Consider the following 17,896-nt stretch of genomic DNA (forward strand, 5'->3'; position numbering starts at 1 on the left):
ACTTGTACTCACTTAAAAGCTCTTTCTTTGTAGGTAAATAAATTTGTTTTATTCTTTAATCAAAACTAGTCATGTTGTGAATTGTGTGGGTAACTCCATTTAGAGTGCCATGCTGTTGTATATTGGGCCCCTTAGAGGGACAATGGACCTAATATATCTGAACTGTCCAGTAGAGGGCTGGACAGTGCAGAAGACACGTTTTTGGGGGCAAAATTCGAGACTGGGAGTGCGCTGGGGTCACCCTGCAAATAGTAATCGAGGTTGCTAGAAACCAGAGTGTGGCTGGTGTTTGCTGACAGGCTATTGGGGTCAGAGTTGCTCAACCAGAGCTGTGGTTACACACAGACATTGAGGGTGTGACCTGCATACTGGAAGGCTGTTTGTGAGCAGCCCAGGTGGGAGCTACAGCAGCAAAGCATTGCAAGGCACCCCAAGTTGCAGAGAAAGTGTGACACAGCCTCCCGCCGATCTGGATTGCACCCTGGAACATCATAGTACTGTAAAATTGTGCTACAACTATCATCTAGCTAGGCTGCCTTCCTGTCACTTAAGGCCATGAGTAAACTCCCACCAGAATGGATTTCTTGCCTTTTAAAGAAATACAGGAATCAGTTTTTTTCTCTCAAAATTTAAAGGTTTGCCATAACCATGATCCCCCCCCCCACCCATGTAATGATGGTCATTGATAATTATAGCCCAATATGGCTCTAATCTACCACACAAATACAAGAAGGGAGTGGTAAGGATGGGTTGTCAGTATACAAATTCGCCTCTTCCAAATTTTCATTTTCCTTCACCTTCTGGGAATGATCTCTTTGTTTTCTGCTTGTTTGGCATTACAATGTGTAACACCCCTTGGTACCTAAAGTAGTATCTTGGAAATGAAGCTGTTTTTCAGGAGCACACAAACACAGGAATTTATATGCTGAGATATACTTTTGTGCCATCTAGTATAGTATCATGCCTCTTAACAGTGGCCAGTCCTAGGTACTTCACAGGAAGATGCAGGAAACCCTGTAGTAGAGAGTTATGGAATAATGTGCCCATGGAGCAATTTTCTTCCTAAACCTGATCATCAGTCAGTGGTTGGCTTTGCTCTTGAATATGAGGGTCTATCTCTCTTATATTTTTATCCTAGTTAATGTAATGGTGGATGTTCTCATTTTCCATGTAAATACCTAATCATTTAGTGAATCCTGTTAATTCTTTTTCTTATTCAGTTTTGACCCATCGTCTTCTAAACTAGGGTGAAATTAAAATATGGTTTCCTCCAGTTTATGCATATTGAAAGTACATACTTGCCCAATGAATTCAGTATGTCAGTATACATGATATTTTTAGATATATCTATCCATAACAAACAAGTTATGGTAACACTGAGTACCATATTAGTACTAATTAGATACATCAGAAAATAGTTGAATCCTCTGTCACAATGACATTAAACTGAACTAGTGGAGTATGTTTAGAGAGAATAATTTCTCAGAAGCAAACTAACAACCCACAGTGGACCCATCAGCCTCAAAGGAAAGCTACTACTTCTTTATTCCTGCCTATACCCCACTCATAGATCTTAATCAACTTTGAACCGCGGTATCATAAAAAATCTCTCTGTTACGTTTTTACTTTTGACTGTATACCAAACAATTGCAGATGCTTATTAGTTAGAAAAAGGCTGTTGAAATCTTATTTCTTTGGGTTCTATATGAAGAGATGGCATGTTCTGTGTCCATCCTTGCAGCATTATGTCCTTAAAATTGTTTGGTCACTTCCCAGGGCAAATTTGTGTTTCACGTCTTAAACTCTAACAGATTCACTTTATTCTCTACAGCATTTTCTGCTATGGAGTTTCTTTTCCACAGAATATACCTTTAAGCTCTGTAGTCACGTTATTGAATGTCCATATGGGCAACTCCTATGTGTGATTTTTGTACCTTTTTACTGACGTTTGCTGCAGTATAGCACTTTTTTTTTTTGTCAGCTCCAGTCGTCCAATCAGCTTGGCTTCTTCCTTTGTTCAGACAGAGGGAAGGTTTACCCAGAGATTATGGAGGAATTTATCAAAGTTTTTGATAAATGGGAAAATGTGGCACTGGGTGTGTGGGGACATGAAAGAGTTCAGTCAATCAAGAGACTTAACTAGCCAGGGTTCACATCAATGGAGTTTTGAGTGTGAAAGCACTTTTGTAGTGGTGCACTATCCAGCTCAGAAAAAGTGAGAAACTGAAATGAGTGTGAAATAAATGTATCTTCATCCCAATTCTATCCACCATTCAAAAAATTCTCCCTGAAGATCCATGCACAGACAGCTGCCTCAGCGTTCCGCACTGTGTAGCATGCCCGTTCCAGTGAGGGGCTCCACACGAGCCGCAGCACTTCTGTTGAGCTCCCTGGCAGGCCCAATACAGTCCTACACAGCCGTGCCTTACTGGGGAATTAAATTCCTTTCATGAATAAGCACAATGCAACATGAGCTGTGGTACCTCGCATAAAATTTGACCTAGAGTTACTGATATTTGGCTGACTAGCTTTGTGTGGGGCACAGTTTGGCAATGAGGAAAAGTTGCCAGGATTGTGTGGTGTTTTTGTTTTTTGTTGTTTACATTTTAATGTCAACGTGAACAAAGGATGGTAGGGAGGCATGTGATATCAGCACTGAGTACTGGCCTAGAGGCCTAGACTTTTCATGCAGGAAAAATTGCATTGATATATTTATTCTACAATTCTTTGGCTGAAAGCAAAGACTATTCGTGAGAAATGACCAAGATAGCCAATGTAAATTAATATACATGATGAGTGTAAGGGGCCAGCACAGAAAGAGTAGTGCTTATGTAGTGGTATCACCCACAGAGTTTTGCTTTGCTACACTACAAACTACAAGGCTATCTTAAGAAGATAGAAGCTGCAAAATCCCAGCAGCCACTCTGTATGCCCTGCTCTGAAGAGTATCCTTATAGTGACTTTTAAATAGTCAAAAACAGCTGATACTGTTTTATTTACTTTTCACATAGGAGCTCTGTGTGTATCCACATAGCTACTTTTGAAGGTTTTAAAGTGCCATTTTTCACTTAAAAAGCTCACCTGACTATTGCCTACAATCGAATAGGTTTTTTCCAAGTGACAGGGAATCTTCAAAAGCAACAACTGAGCAAATTGAAAGTGGCAGCCACAAGTAGAATTTGTAGCAGAATTTTATGACTCCTACATGGCAGTGTCCTGTGGGAGCATTCACCACCTTTTACCGTGTGGGTGCTTTGTCCTTTGGATGTAGTTCCCTTGAGTCATTCCATTGCTATTATTTGAAATAAAAGGTACTGCAGCCAAAACTCTGAATTTTTGAAATTGTAAGTATACATAAAACTACTGCTCAGAATATTTTAACAATACATCTTACCTATTAGTTAGTTACATGCAAGTCATCAACAATAAACAAACAAATGTGTAATGAAAACAAGTTCAAGTTCAATGAGATTCACTGGCTTTGTTATGTAAGCTCACGATGGTCTTCTCATTCATTAGTGGGAGAAATGCAGTTGTTGTTTGTGGAGGCCAAAAGTATAAATGGGTTCAAAATAGAATTAGGTATGTTTATGGAGGAAAGTCCATCAATGGCTATTAGTCATGATGGTCTGGGTGCCCTTAGCCTCAGAAACTGAGAGTGAATGTCAGAGGATGGATCATTCAGTGATTGCCTGTTCTGTTCATTCCCTTTGAAGCACCTGGCATTGGCCACTGTCGGAAGACAGGATACTGAGCTAGATGGACCCTTGGTTTGACCCAGTACGGCCGTTCTTATGTTCTTAACCATTTTGAAAACCATTTATTATGCTGTTTTCTTAAAATAATTTTTATTTTTTAATACTTTCAAAATTCAGCATGGGAATAAATCATGACAATGATCACCCATCCTGTGCAGATGGTCTCCATATCATGTCTGGAGAATGGATTAAAGGACAGAATCTTGGTGATGTTTCATGGTCCCGGTGCAGCAGAGAAGATCTAGAAAGATTCCTCAGGTAATTAAGTCAAGAAATAGCATTGCTTAAAGTAATTTTTATTTATCTAAATTTGATAATTTGATCTAAGTTTCAGGTATGCCAAATACTTAATACTCTCTACCAGCTTCTGTCTGAGGTTAAAAAGGAAATATTGTTAATAATAGCTGCTAATATTAATAATTAATAACAATAATAAATTAATACTGTTAATAATATTAACCACCAAAAAGCCACCTTATCAACTAAAGAAAATACATTAACAAAGATATGGGGCAAAAATACATATTAGGAAGATGGTGTGTTTAAAATGATATCTGTATTGTTTTCTATTTTGCATATAATAGATTACATCATGTCCTATGTTGTCGTTCAATAACAAACAAGATGAGGAAATAATTTTATTTTAATAGAAATATTTTATGAGTTACCTAGTTGAGAATATGATACATGGAACCATACCAAAATAGGACACCTACATTGTGCCCATGCATTGTATAAGGAATAACCCTCAAGAATAACCCTCTTGAACTGATAGGTATGCCTACTGACAATTTACTACTTACAACTGAGCAGTCCTTTAAAGGTCTGTATTGGAGCTGGCACTGGAATGATTGAGATTCAAGGACAATCTGTAGATGTGTCCATTTAGAACTTAAATCTAATGGAGGTGCATGTATTTTCATCTCCCTTTTTCTTTAATTTTGTGCGAAAACAGTTCTAACTGAAATCTTGGGACTTGAAAAACACTGACATATTTAAAGTATGGGTGAAAAAAGTGAGCTCCATAAATATTTATTAAAAGCCATATAATTTTTAAGCAATTAAATTATGTAATATGTACACTAAAATGTTTTCCAAGTATTTTCCTGAAATCCTTATAGCTGCTTGTAATCCATAAAGTTTGCTGTTTTGCCTTTCTGTAAATATACAACAGCAAAAGAAAGAACTTCGTTAAATTAAAAGGTCTAAATGTCAGCAAAATGCTGCTTAAGATCTGTTAATCCTTTTTTATAGCAATTGCATATGTTCTATGTCAACAAAATAGCCAACCTTTATTAATATTATTCAACATTTTATGAATTTCTGCATATTGGCAGGTCAAAGGCCAGTAACTGTTTGCTACATACAAATCCCCAAAGCCTCAATTCTGTGATTATTCCCTCCAAACTGCCAGGAATGACATACACTGCAGATGAACAGTGTCAGATTCTCTTTGGACCAATGGCTTCATTTTGTCAAGAAATGCAGGTAAGGATTGTTGTTTACTTTAGAACAGAGAGTTATTTTTTCAGGGACAGCATGAAAGAGAGAATTACTGATTTGTAACTGGTTTTATGCGTTGCATGTGAAAGTCAATATGGGCATGTTTTATTTCTTGTTTAGGCCCTGCTATAGTGGTGCTGGATTGGAGCTTTAATGTGCACCATTAACATGCTGATTTCAGTATAAAAATAGAAAAATACATTCAGTGAAGTCATGGACCCTCTGAAGTAAATGACCTCACCACACATTAAGTGATGGGGTCTGGCTTCTTGGAAAAGGTGTATTGCCCTATTATGGGCTAGGGAGCCAGAGTGTTACTTGCTACAGCAGCTTCATACCAGATCAGTATGGGGATGCTGTTCCATGCTTTTCCCTACACCCACAGGTGGCCAGAAGAGAAGGGGGACTACATATGTTCATGTTGGTGCAGGAAAAGGTGGAGCAGCACCCACCCTCCCATCCATGGAAGCAGTTAAAATACCAGATTTTGTCATGATCTGCTGTGGGCCTGACTGTAGTTGCTCCTTTCCAAGGGGTCTGTGAAGGAAATTTTTTCTTTTCCATTTCTTTCTGCAGCCAGTACAAAAACTCTCATTATCGCTCATTAAACTACAATTTATGGGCTGGACTGTCAAATATATGTATGTGCAATTGCATGATACCTTTGTACCCTCCTAATTTCCCTGTGCCTCTACTGTGGGTAAGTAAATCAGGAATGTTATACTAATGAAACCTGGTGAAGTTAGACAGCCAATTAATCACCTGCAAGTTGTATATAATCCCCAAGATGCTTTGCCAAGCTGTGTCTCAGGGTGTCTTTAGTGCTCCTTTAGTGTTCCTTGCTATTTTCAGGAACACCAACAATTAAGTCAAGATTATTATCCTGATGCTAATTTGACTATCTTCTTGAAAATAGGGTACTTACTTTCCTGGACTTGTCCTCTATTAATTTCTGATATTTAGTTTTGAATGCCCCATGTTCCTTTTGTTCTAGGGTTTTCTTATTTGTGAAAGTATATAGTCAAGTTAAATAAATTTATTCTGTCAGGCTGGGAATAAATGTTACTAGTGACATGTGCAGCTGCTAAAAAGAACTGAACCACAACTAACAATGCATTTCTTCTAAGATCTGACTGTCCATACATTTGATTAAGCAGAACTTGTAAGACTATCTGTAATCACATCATATGGTAATATTAGAGATACCAATCACATCTCCCTCATCGCCAAGGTTCCAGTACACAATCTCTCTGATAATCCTGTGAGACAAGGGAGAGATTCCACGTACTTCCCCTCACCCGGTCGCTTGCCTACAATACGTGCCACAGCAGAGTACTAACAACACCTACTCCTGCAGTTATCTCTGGGAGCTACTAAGTTGGCCCACATTCCTGTTCCTTGAATGGTGCCTAATCTTTATGTTGAAGTCTTTTTTTTAACCCTGTGAACGTGCTTTAAGTTGAAGGCTGTAATTTATGTAGTCTGAGAAGAGTAGCCTAAAGCCTTTCAAGAACAAAGTGTTTGTGTATTTTTTAGTGTAAGATTTATACTGTCACTGTGATTATCTTGTAAAGCTGCCAAGTTTGCTTTTATGCCCACTGTGCTTCAAGTAAGAATCAATTAGTTCCTACCATTCTTTTGAATAACAGAAAGCAAGATAATGGCTCATGAATAGAACCTGATAATTGAGTACAATTGTAGAACTGCAAAATATTGGCCTTGAAGATTAAAGTCCAGGATGTGAATGCTATCTAGTCAACTTTACTAAAACAATTCTTGTCATAACACAGCTGTGATCTTTATAGGGAAAGAATAGAGTGGTTATATAGCACGGCAACTTTTAAGAAAGTCCAAGGGAAAGATCATGATGAAAAGAGCAAAAGTTATGGAAATATTATATTTCTGTCTACATATCTGTCCTTACCTCCACCACTACTGATCCCACTATCTACACTCGGCACAAGCATCACTCTCAGCTTCTCTTTTTGTCTTTCTTGCATAGTCCCAACTTTTCTCCTTCTTCCCAGCTGTTCATATGACTGGAATGGCATTCCACTTGACATACACAAATATTCCTCACTCGTTTTTCCTTCAAAAACCTCCAGAAAAGCCAACTGTTCTGTGAAATGTTCCAGTCACAGTGACCCCTGCCACACTGTTTCTGTATTTGTTATGTTGTTCGTTTTGTAATATGCAAGGTTTTGCTGTTAGAATGGATGCCTCATAAGTCCTTTTGAAAGGGGAAATCTCTGTTTAGTTTGGCATCACTTTTTTGTTGTACATTGTTATTGCACTATATAAATAGGAAATTAATGTATAGTTTATAAAAATCAAGTGTCACCAGTATTATTTTATATCCTCAAATAAATCTTATTTCCCATTGTTAGTCCAAATAATTTTAACTTCTCTTGTACTGTGATAACGATGTACCAGAGAGGGAACATACTGTGTTAGAACTAAACGTTGTAATCATAACTTAACAGTCCAAGTTGGGGAAAAGAGAGAGTTTCACACCCAGAAGAGTGAAGTTCTGACTCAAAGTTCAGTGCTCTGGTTTGTGTTTCACTACAGTGTTGTTGCTGAACTCCAGCTTTCTATTAGCCTCCCTTGCAATGATGGTTTAACTGGCAGCACTTAAAGTTCCCAGTGAAGTGTTCAGCTGTTTTTCATGATTTGCCCCCACACATGCAAAAATCCTAAAATGTCAGAGAAGCCTTGGATTTTTGTTTTTAAAAATTCTAACTGCATTACTTCAGTGGTAAAAGTGCAACTGTAAATATGAGTAAATCTTTCACTTTTGTGCAGAGTAGACCATATGTCCTGAAGAGTTAGGAAAGATGGTCTGACACACAAACTTTCCAGTGTAAAACTTTAATCCTGATTGTTCTTTCAACTTACATACTTAAATCAAATGTCAGCAGGAAATACCAGGATTTATTTAACCAAAGGAACTCTGTCACCTGAGAAAGTCTAAAGCATATTGTTGTCAAAGAGTTTTCATTCTGTGTGATATGCTGAATACTTTCTTTATGTTTATTGTATGCAAAAACAAAAGCAAAAATAGCTAAAAATGTACAGTTTAGATATCAAAACTACATTAAAAATAATTTGTAAATTATTAATGAAATGTATAATGATGCTAGGAAATCATGAAATACTGCAGGGAATTAAATAAACATAGCTAATTATTTCCAGTGCAGCTAGTAGTACCATCTGAAGTAGTTAAATAGCTTCTGAAGCACCTACAAAGTAGCTAATGAAGATACTAAATATTTTAAAACAAGCACAATATTTACACTTTTTCAATGTCACACCTAATTCCTTATGGATTGAACAGACCATGTGTATCCATGCTATAGACTTTAGGTTAGATGCATTCTTCCAGAAGATATTAACAGACTTTAGCTCAGTTAAAAAAAAATCAGTTTGCTTTTTTGTTGTAGTGTGTATTTTGTATGGCTCTTAGGCTTGTATATCAAATATTTCACACATAATATCTCATATGTGTATCCACAAATCCTCTATTACGTGCCTCATTTTCTCTGTGCTATTAGTCCTCTATGTTACCTGAGTCAATATTATACCATCACTGTCACCATTTGAAAAGATTCTCAATTATCTGTTTCCTCTTAATCTCTGAAGGTGTTGTTTCTCTTCGGGTTATAGTCTGATGTACAGCATGGACTTCACTGATTAATAAATATTAATATAAATATAAATAAATTAATAAATAAATACTAATCTGCAGTAATAGCAAGTGCACATAAGTATGGAAGTATATTCTTATATACTTACAGTTTGCTTCAAATTGTGAGATTAGCATGATGTAATTTATGCATCATCAAGATTGTTTGATGAACAATAAAAAATGACCTTTGTGTTAACTCAGGTAAAATAAGGCCAGACACCAAAAGATAATTCAAATGGATAGGTTTTAATGTAATGGAGAGGTCAGTTTTCTAGGCCTTTTCAAGAGCCAAGTACATAAATTGGTATCCTACTGAAAGCAGTTGTAAGCTGTATCCTACTCATCCTATCAGTGCAGTTACTGCCCAGTGGATCCCCAAAAAAGACATTTCACAAACTATGGATAATTTTGCTATAGGAGGGTGCAGCTTTGTTAAATAAACATAAATGACATAAATGAAAGGGGTGGGAGGGTGTAATATAATCCTTGAAGGTGGCTGGATCCTTTCAGGCCAATCATGCTAAGCCACCCTTTGTCCTAACTGATGGATCCCTAGGTCAAACAGCTATCTCATCTGATAAACTGTCCAGCTCACCCAGGCCCACACTTCCCCCGTCAAAAGGATTAGAACCATCACTGAGTCAGACCTCAGCAAAGTTTTGTGGGTGAGTCTCTTAGCCCCAACAACAAAGAATCACAATTTTGGGAGCTATATGCCCTCTCTACCATCCCTGCCCAGATAAATTCATGCCACTGTAAAGACTCCGTAGGACCCCAAAGTTGCAACGTGACATACTGAAATATGAAATTCTGGCATAGCCCAAACAGAAAAGAAAATGCAATGGTTAGTCCACATAACAACATCCAATTTGGTCATTAGCACACATACAATATTCCAAGAAAAGGACCGACTGCTTTTCCTAGGCTCTTCCCCTGCTAACCACCCCCCTCCACCCCCCAGATCATGGGTGGGAGGGGAAATCCTGCTGCAAGTAGGAAGAGAGTCTGAATAGTGTTTTGCTCCTCCCACAGCTCAGCCTTAAAAAATGGAAGGGGGACAGTAAAGCTCCCTCCCAGCCAGTTAGAGTCAGAGTAGTAATCTGTGATACAACCTGACACTAAATAGGTTACAATTGGTTCAGATGGGCCAGGGAACCCCTAGTATTCTTCAAGGGGAAACCCCATCAAACCCAACCCAGCTCATCACTACCCCACGGCTTGTAAAGTTGTCTGGAGAGGTGGAGGTCTAAGAAGATAAGAACATAAGAATGGCTGTACTTGGTCAGACCAAAGGTCCATCTAGCCCAGTAGTCTCTCTTTTGATAGTAGCCAATGACAGGTGCCTGAGAGGGAATGAACAGAACAGGGAATCATCAAGTGATCCATTCCCTGTTGCTCATTCTCATCTTCTGGCAAACAGAGGGTAGGGACACCACTGATGAACCTATCCTCCATGAATTTATCTAGTTCTTTTTTGAACACTGTTATAGTCTTGGCATTCACAACATCCTCTGGCAAGGAGTTCCACAGGTTGACTGGGTATTGTATGAAAAAATACTTCCTTTTGTTGTTTTAAACCTGCTGCCTATTAATTTCATCTGGAGGCCCCTAGTTCTTGTGTTATGAGAAGGAGTAAATAACACTTCCTTATTTACTTTCTCCACACCAGTCATGATTGTATAGACCTCTATCATATTCCCCCTTAGTCGTCTCTTTTCCAAGCTGAAAAGTGCCAGTCTTATTAACCTTTCCTCATACAGCAGCTGTTCCATACCCCTAATAATTTTGTTGCTCTTTTCTGAACCTTTTCCAAATCCAATATATCATTTTTGAGATGGGGCGACCACATCTGTATGCAGTATTCAAGATGTGGGAGTACCATGGATTTATATAGAGGCAATATGATATTTTCTGTCTTATTATCGATCCCTTTCTTAATGATTCCCAACATTCTGTTCACTTTTTTGACTGCCACTGCACATTGAGTGGATGTTTTCTGAGAACTATCCACAATGACTCCAAGATTTCTTCCTTGTGTAGTAACAGCTAATTCAAACCCCATCATTTTATATATGGCTGCTACTCTGAAACTTGGGATTATGTTTTCCAATGTGCATTACTTTGCATTTATCAACATTGAATTTCATCTGCCATTTTGTTGCCCAGTCATCCGGTTTTGAGAGATCCTTCTGTAGCTCTTTGCACTCTGCCTGGGACTTAACTATCTTGAGTAGTTTTATATCATCTGCAAATTTTGGCACCTCACTGTTTATACTTTTTCCAGATCACTTATGAATATGTTGAATAGGACTGGTCCCAGTACAGACCCCTGGTGGACACCACTATTTACCTCTCTCCAGTCTTAAAACTGACCATTTATTCCTACCCTTTGTTTCCTATCTTTTAACCAGTTACCAATCCATGAGAGAACCTTCCCTCTTATCCCATGACAGCTTACTTTGCTTAAGAGCCTTCGGGGAGGGACTTTGTCCAAGGCTTTCTGAAAATCTAAATACACTATATTCACTGGATCCCCCTTGTCCACATGCTTGTTGACCCCCTCAAAGAGTTCTAGTAGATTGGTGAGGCATGATTTCCCTTTACAAGATGCTTGAGCTGAAGTTAGTGAGACTACTCTTGTAATTTGCATGGAATTTAGGTATCGATACATTAGGAGATGCAACATTACCAACTTGTTTTAACATTTCTGTCAGCTAAATTCAGAATGACCAATGTATTTTTGGTATTCAGATCTATTAAGATGTTTATAATACCATCACATAATTGTGTGGGTTTGTGCATTTTAAAAAAAACTTTGATTTCTAAATCAAATTTAAAGAAATCTGTATATGAAACCAAATGATTTTCTAGTATGGCTGCCAAAGGCACTAATACTCTACCTACCTTTTAATAAGTAGGTAAGAATAAGAGAGAATTTGTTTGATTTAAAATCTAGGCCAGTTTCTAAAGAAGTGGCTGATGAGAGACTGGTCTTGGTAGCTGAAAGCAGGCATAGAGCTGAAAAAGCCATCCATGTGGCTTTAATAACAGGAGATCACCTGACATCTTTGGTGAAGCTTAGTGGGCAAGAGAGACAATTGACAATTCTGCCAATATTAGGCATTATCGGAGGCCTGCGTGTTCTTGGGTTGGTCAGTTCATAAGGGCCTTTGATAAAGGCCCAAAGGTGGAGTTAAATATCAGAGTCATCTTAATGTATCCTAATTCCCAGTTAGAATACATCAAACATTTTTTTGTGTGTGTGTTCTTTTTCTCTAATGTAAATGTGCTTAGTAATTTGTTTACCTCTTATAAAAAATGTAGTGAAAAGGAAGGGAGTGAACCTAGGAGTTGATTTTAGGTGCAATGGCCATCTAAATTGGTTACATCCTCTCTCTAAGATAAGTTTAGGTGGTGGGGGTTAAGGGCCACAGGCTATTTACAAAGGTATTTAGGTGCCTAGAGGCAGGTAGACATCTAGTGAGATTTTAAAAAGCATCTAAACTGGATAGGCACCTAACTGCCATTGACTTACAAGCTGCTTAGGTATTTTTGTAACTAGAAACCTATCTGCATATTTAGGCACCAAAAAGACCTATGTAAATGTGGTCATACATCTTTTATGATTGGAAGTCAATCTTTTATGATTTATGGTCAATGTCAGCCAGCTTTGCATTCCTATGTATTTGAAGTTCTTTGGTTACAAGCTGAAAGTTAAAAGGGGTAAAAGATTTTCTAAAAGGGAAGGACTTTGGATTTTGTATCTTGAAATCTTGGAGAACTGTTTCCTCCAATGTAGTCATTTAGGTATGTGGATCCAGGATATAAAATACAAATAAGGCTCTTATCTGAGCTATGAACGGTATAGGAAGTCTTGTTTTGATTTCATTGTTATTGTCAGTTTACCTATATCCGTGCTCCAGTAAGGTTGAACTAAGCTCACTATTCCCTTTTCTCCCATTTCTTACTTGGAATAGGACTATAACAGCAGAAGGCCTGATGGCTGCCTTATCGGCATAAACTTCAGAAATTGGCCTGGAATGCTTGTTCCTAACTTTAGTGCTTCCCTTACAGTTATGAGCTTAAAAAAAAGCTTGCTTAAAACTTAGTTTTAGAAATGCAAAGTTAGGTTTTCTCTTTGGACCTTAAACCATAAAAAAATTACATTGTAAGATGGATAAGTATTTAGGCTAGGGCCAGCTCTAACATTCTTTTAGAGTTTTTATGAGTTATTTATAAACATATGATGTCTTATTAGGTCAGTTTCTTCGTAGGTGTAAGTCCATTGGCAATACACCGGGGATAAATTTAGGTCATTGTCATCCTGACCTTTGTTTCTGTACAATTCTCTGACCTAATGACATAAGTCTCTTCATTTTGTAAGATATTACTACTGACATCTTTACATACTAGACACACATTGACATTTGCAGGTACTCCTATGCCCTGGCCCAGATACAAACATTTATTAAATGATATTTCCCTTACAGTGAGGTTTTTTCAGGGTATCATTTCATTTATAAAACATAATATAAACAAATTTTTCATGCATCATATCAAAGACCAGAAACTATTATTCAATTTTGCCAGCATAATAAAGAATTTAAGACAGACAGAGCACATCTTGTCTTCTAGTGGCCCTGGATTCTGAGAACCTGGTGCTGATCTGTTTCTTTTATCCCCCTGTGTCTCCTGATCTTTCTTGCCCCTGCACTGTCCATATTTTGTGGGCATCAGATTGCACAAGCAATAACCCCCAGGCAGTGATCCGGCCACAGCTGGCCCTGTTTGCTTTCATCTGGTTTCCAGGTGGGGGGGGGAAACAAAATAGGGGGAGGGGGAAGGAAGTTACAATTCTGAACTTGATTCCTCTCTCTTGAGGATAAGGCAGCCTTGTAATTTCTCTGTAGGGACAAATAGAAGAGGCTTCTGGGAGTGATTGAGGAATTACAATAGGCAGCAATGTTCATGGCTGGACTTCCTTTCAGGGAAAAATAAAAACTGTCCTCTCCTGAAGCTAGAGGATGGACTGAAGGACCAACTGTTCTTTCCATCTATAACATTTAACATTTTATGACCCCTTAGTGAAAAACCATTATAATTTGCCTTGTTATCTTATTTGATATCCATTCTATGTGAATGCAAGAATCAGTTGAGTATTGAATTGCTTCCAAGGGAGAGAGGATTATGAAGGAATGGAAGTACATCAGGAAGCAGGAACCATTGGGATGGAGTGAACAGGGAGCATTTGAGGAAGTCATCAGGGAGCCTAATAGTGTCTGAATAAATGTTTTCTATATTATTCAAGCAATAGCAGAAGTTTTACAAATATTCACTTGGGTTTTGAAAACTCACTTCAGTCTCGACTGTGTTAGAAAATTCATATTTAATTTAAGGGTGAACTGCAAAGCTAAAATTAAAATTGACATAAGCATTTATGAGCTGAATGCCCTATTGACCCGTGTGGGATATTCAGTAGGAAAATAAATTTTACTTAACCTAAAAATTCTTTTTTATTTTCATCTGTGAAGACTTCCTGGCATATTCTGGTTTGTTGGAGAGCTACCAAAATAGATCATTCTTTGAGATTGTCACTGCAGTAGATTCTGTGGTGTTCTAAAATGATTCAAACTAGGAAGTATTAGATTAATTTTACAATAGCAGGAAAAACTATTTAAATGTGCTTACTAACTTGGTTGCCCCACACATTTAGCTTTTCAGTTTTACACCTTTAAGTAAAGTCTATTATACTTCATTCTCCAAGCCCTCTGGTGAACATAATTGACAAGTTATATATATACACACACACACAACCTAACACTTCACTGATTTCTAAGGCATACTTTCATTTCTAATGACAGTGCTAGTTGTCTTTCCTTTCCATGCTTGAATGAGTGGTAAAATAATAATGGAATAAACTATTAGCTCTCTTAATTCTGAAGAAGCTCTGAGTTTTGTGGAGAAAGAAGTATATCACTATTCCCCCTTTAACCTACCTGTTTTTTGTCCATGTGCACTATGGGGCTCCAGCCCATAGGTCAAATAGCTGAGCTATGCGCTGGTGGGTGAAAACAGAGTCCTCATTTCAGACTGTGGCTGTAGCACACCATCTACAGCTACCTCTAAGTCAGTTGATCAATATAGTGATAGATCCACCTTGCCTGGCAAAGCCCTACCTGCATCAGTCTGACAACATTCAAGGGTTGTGACCCTGTACACAGGCTCCTGGAATCCGTCCCCCACTCCAACAGCACAACTGGACTTGTTCCACTGTGTCCGTGCCCAAGGGGAGTGCATCCAGGATTTGCTGCATACTATCTCCACAATTTTTGTTGATGTTTAACTCTGTATATACTTCAGTACCACCAAACCAGCAACTTCCTGATGAAATTAATGGACTACATATATACAGTCATTTAAGTCCTCTGTCCTTAGCAATGTATGTTTGTTTTTCAGCATGTTATTTGCACTGGGTTGTGGTGTAAAGTGGAAGGTGAGAAGGAGTGCAGAACTAAACTGGATCCACCAATGGATGGAACAGACTGTGACACTGGAAAGGTATGACCACTGATTTTCCTACTGTAACTAATGGAAGTAGTGCAGCAATTAATTTATTGTGATTAAATTTTGGAAATTGTTCTGAAAAATTGCACACACATTACTTTTAAATCTGAGATGAATCATTTTAATTTGTAAATTTTAGGAAAGACAGTATATAACTAGATATTTCTGGGAATAACTGTTATTAATATAACATTAACACAATATACAATAGGGATAGTTTTATCACTGTATATGCAAATACACTTCATAGTTTTAGCATGTCTTTATTGGTTTCTCACAACAGTTCAGAATATAAATAAATCAATGTCACTATACAAATGAATTTCACTACAAAAAAAAATGTAATACGAACACTATCCAGTTCTGTGGACCTTATACAAACTGTATAATAACTGTAGGGTCATTTTTGAATATTTTAACATAAATTACCAACCTGAAAACCAAAACACTATTTTGACTGGCAATACATAATTGAGTGTCATTTACGTTTAACATAAAGGGAAAATATAAAATGTACCAGTGAATAATTTTTAGATTTTCCCGATCAGTAGTGTCTCAGGTTGTCAAATAAACAGATCTGATCATCTATATGCCCCTATTTATTGTGCACACCTGAAATAAAATATAATTATACTGAAGATATAACAGTTTTAGAAAGGAGATTAATAGACGTTTGAAAGAGTCCATTACAGTTACTCTTTATTCTGATTAGCATCAGAAAAATAGGTTTTTTCTATATACAGTATGAATATTTTGGGGATGGGGAGAATACACATATGCATTTACCTAATTAAATAGTTATTTGTGTAGATCAGCAGCTTGCTTGTGTGTGGGGAAAAGGTATTTATCCCTATGAAGAGTGAAAAATCTCTAACTTAACCAAGCCAAAATATGTTTTCACATTTGCACCATTTTTGTTTAAAGCTAATTCTGCTTTTTGTAATATATTTTATCAATGGAATGTCATTGTTACATTGTTTCAGTACTTTATTTTTAAGCTGAAATATGAATTTTCAGACACTCAGAAACACTACTTACTAGAATTAATTTCATGCAAAGAACCAGTACAGAATTACTGTATACAAATTACTACAGAAGAGGTTTATTTCAAAGAAATTTTAAAGTGTCAGAGCACCTAAAAGAATGACAGATTTCCTAAAGAACTCATCAACAAAGAAATGAAATGGTCACTTAAAGTGAGACTTCTGTTAAATGTCCATCAACAGCTTTTATGCTTCGGAGGGCCTTTGCCAAATGTGTGCTATCACAATAAATGGAGGCCAAGTGTGTAAGCCAACTCTCTTTTTAGAAAAAAGTAATAAACAGCACAGAAACATTCATATATCTTGCTTTTCTTGTGGTATTAAACTGCCAGCCCCTGTGCAGTCTCCCTAAGGGATAATTTGCTCTTTGAATCATAAAACATTGAGCCAAGGACAGTTTTCGTCATCTAAAAACCAAACAAAATCATAAACAGAATAAGATAAAGTATTCAGATAGTTTCAGTGGTGTACATTGGGAACAAACCATTATTTATTTTTGTTCCACTGGAATAATGAGATTGTGTACCCTAATGATACTGGCAAACTAGACTTGTGTAGCCTATTTAATATTTTAAAACTACTACTATTTCTTGATAAAGGTAGTATTCTTTTCTGAGAAAAGAGAAATATATGTATAAATCCATCATGTATTGAGAGGAGAGAGCCTTAAGGCTATATTATAAGTGGTGCAGGGTCAGCTATACTAATGTTGCCTGACAGTTTCCACTGTAAGACCTTATTTTCTGTTGCTTTTAACTTTGCCAACCTTTAACTGTTCAGAATGAAATTTTCCATGCTTGGTGTCTACCTCATGTTAAATATTTTTGGAAAATTTCAGCAAAAATGGTTTAGCCAGTTCTCAGAACAAAATTAGGAAAAATACATTGTTTTGCCTTTGTTAAAAGAATCCTTGCAACCATTTAACGGATAAGCTGTAGAGCTTCTATTCTTTGAAACAGGGAATTTCAATTTGTCAGAGGGGTCACTGGTACAAGGGATGTGCCCATTGCCATCCTCATCAAAATCGGCTCAAATTTGGTCAAACTATGTGCCTCTAAAAATCCCAGTTCTCATGTGCTCAGTAGAGATTTGTTAGCATTTAGCATCTAAATTCCCTCTGTACTGAGCATGCTGCAAGGGCTGAGCAGAACATTCTCAGCAATTCCTCCTTCGAGCAGCCGGGGACTGCTATGGCACTGGACAGTGGAAAAGAGCCTTTCTCTCTGGTGCTCTCAGTGTTACCATGTGGGGCCAACACAGCATGAAGAAAGAAGAAGTCTGACTGGAATGCTGAGTGGTCCAAGCATGGAGGGTTGCTGTGGGGACACTGGGAGAAGGGG

General features: G+C 37.5%; 1 protein-coding gene across 1 annotated transcript in view; it reads left to right on the forward strand.

The window, feature by feature from the left end:
- ADAMTS19 (ADAM metallopeptidase with thrombospondin type 1 motif 19) overlaps window positions 1-17,896 on the forward strand; it is a 275,279-nt gene that overhangs the window by 177,824 nt on the left and 79,559 nt on the right. Inside the window, exons 9-11 of the mRNA XM_077816366.1 lie at window positions 3,876-4,016; window positions 5,096-5,246; window positions 15,406-15,507. Coding sequence (XP_077672492.1) covers window positions 3,876-4,016; window positions 5,096-5,246; window positions 15,406-15,507 — 394 coding nt within the window. The remainder of the gene's footprint in view (window positions 1-3,875; window positions 4,017-5,095; window positions 5,247-15,405; window positions 15,508-17,896) is intronic.

Source organism: Eretmochelys imbricata, chromosome 5 (genome assembly GCF_965152235.1).
Source record: "Eretmochelys imbricata isolate rEreImb1 chromosome 5, rEreImb1.hap1, whole genome shotgun sequence".
In the NCBI taxonomy this organism is placed as follows: Eukaryota; Metazoa; Chordata; order Testudines; family Cheloniidae; genus Eretmochelys; species Eretmochelys imbricata.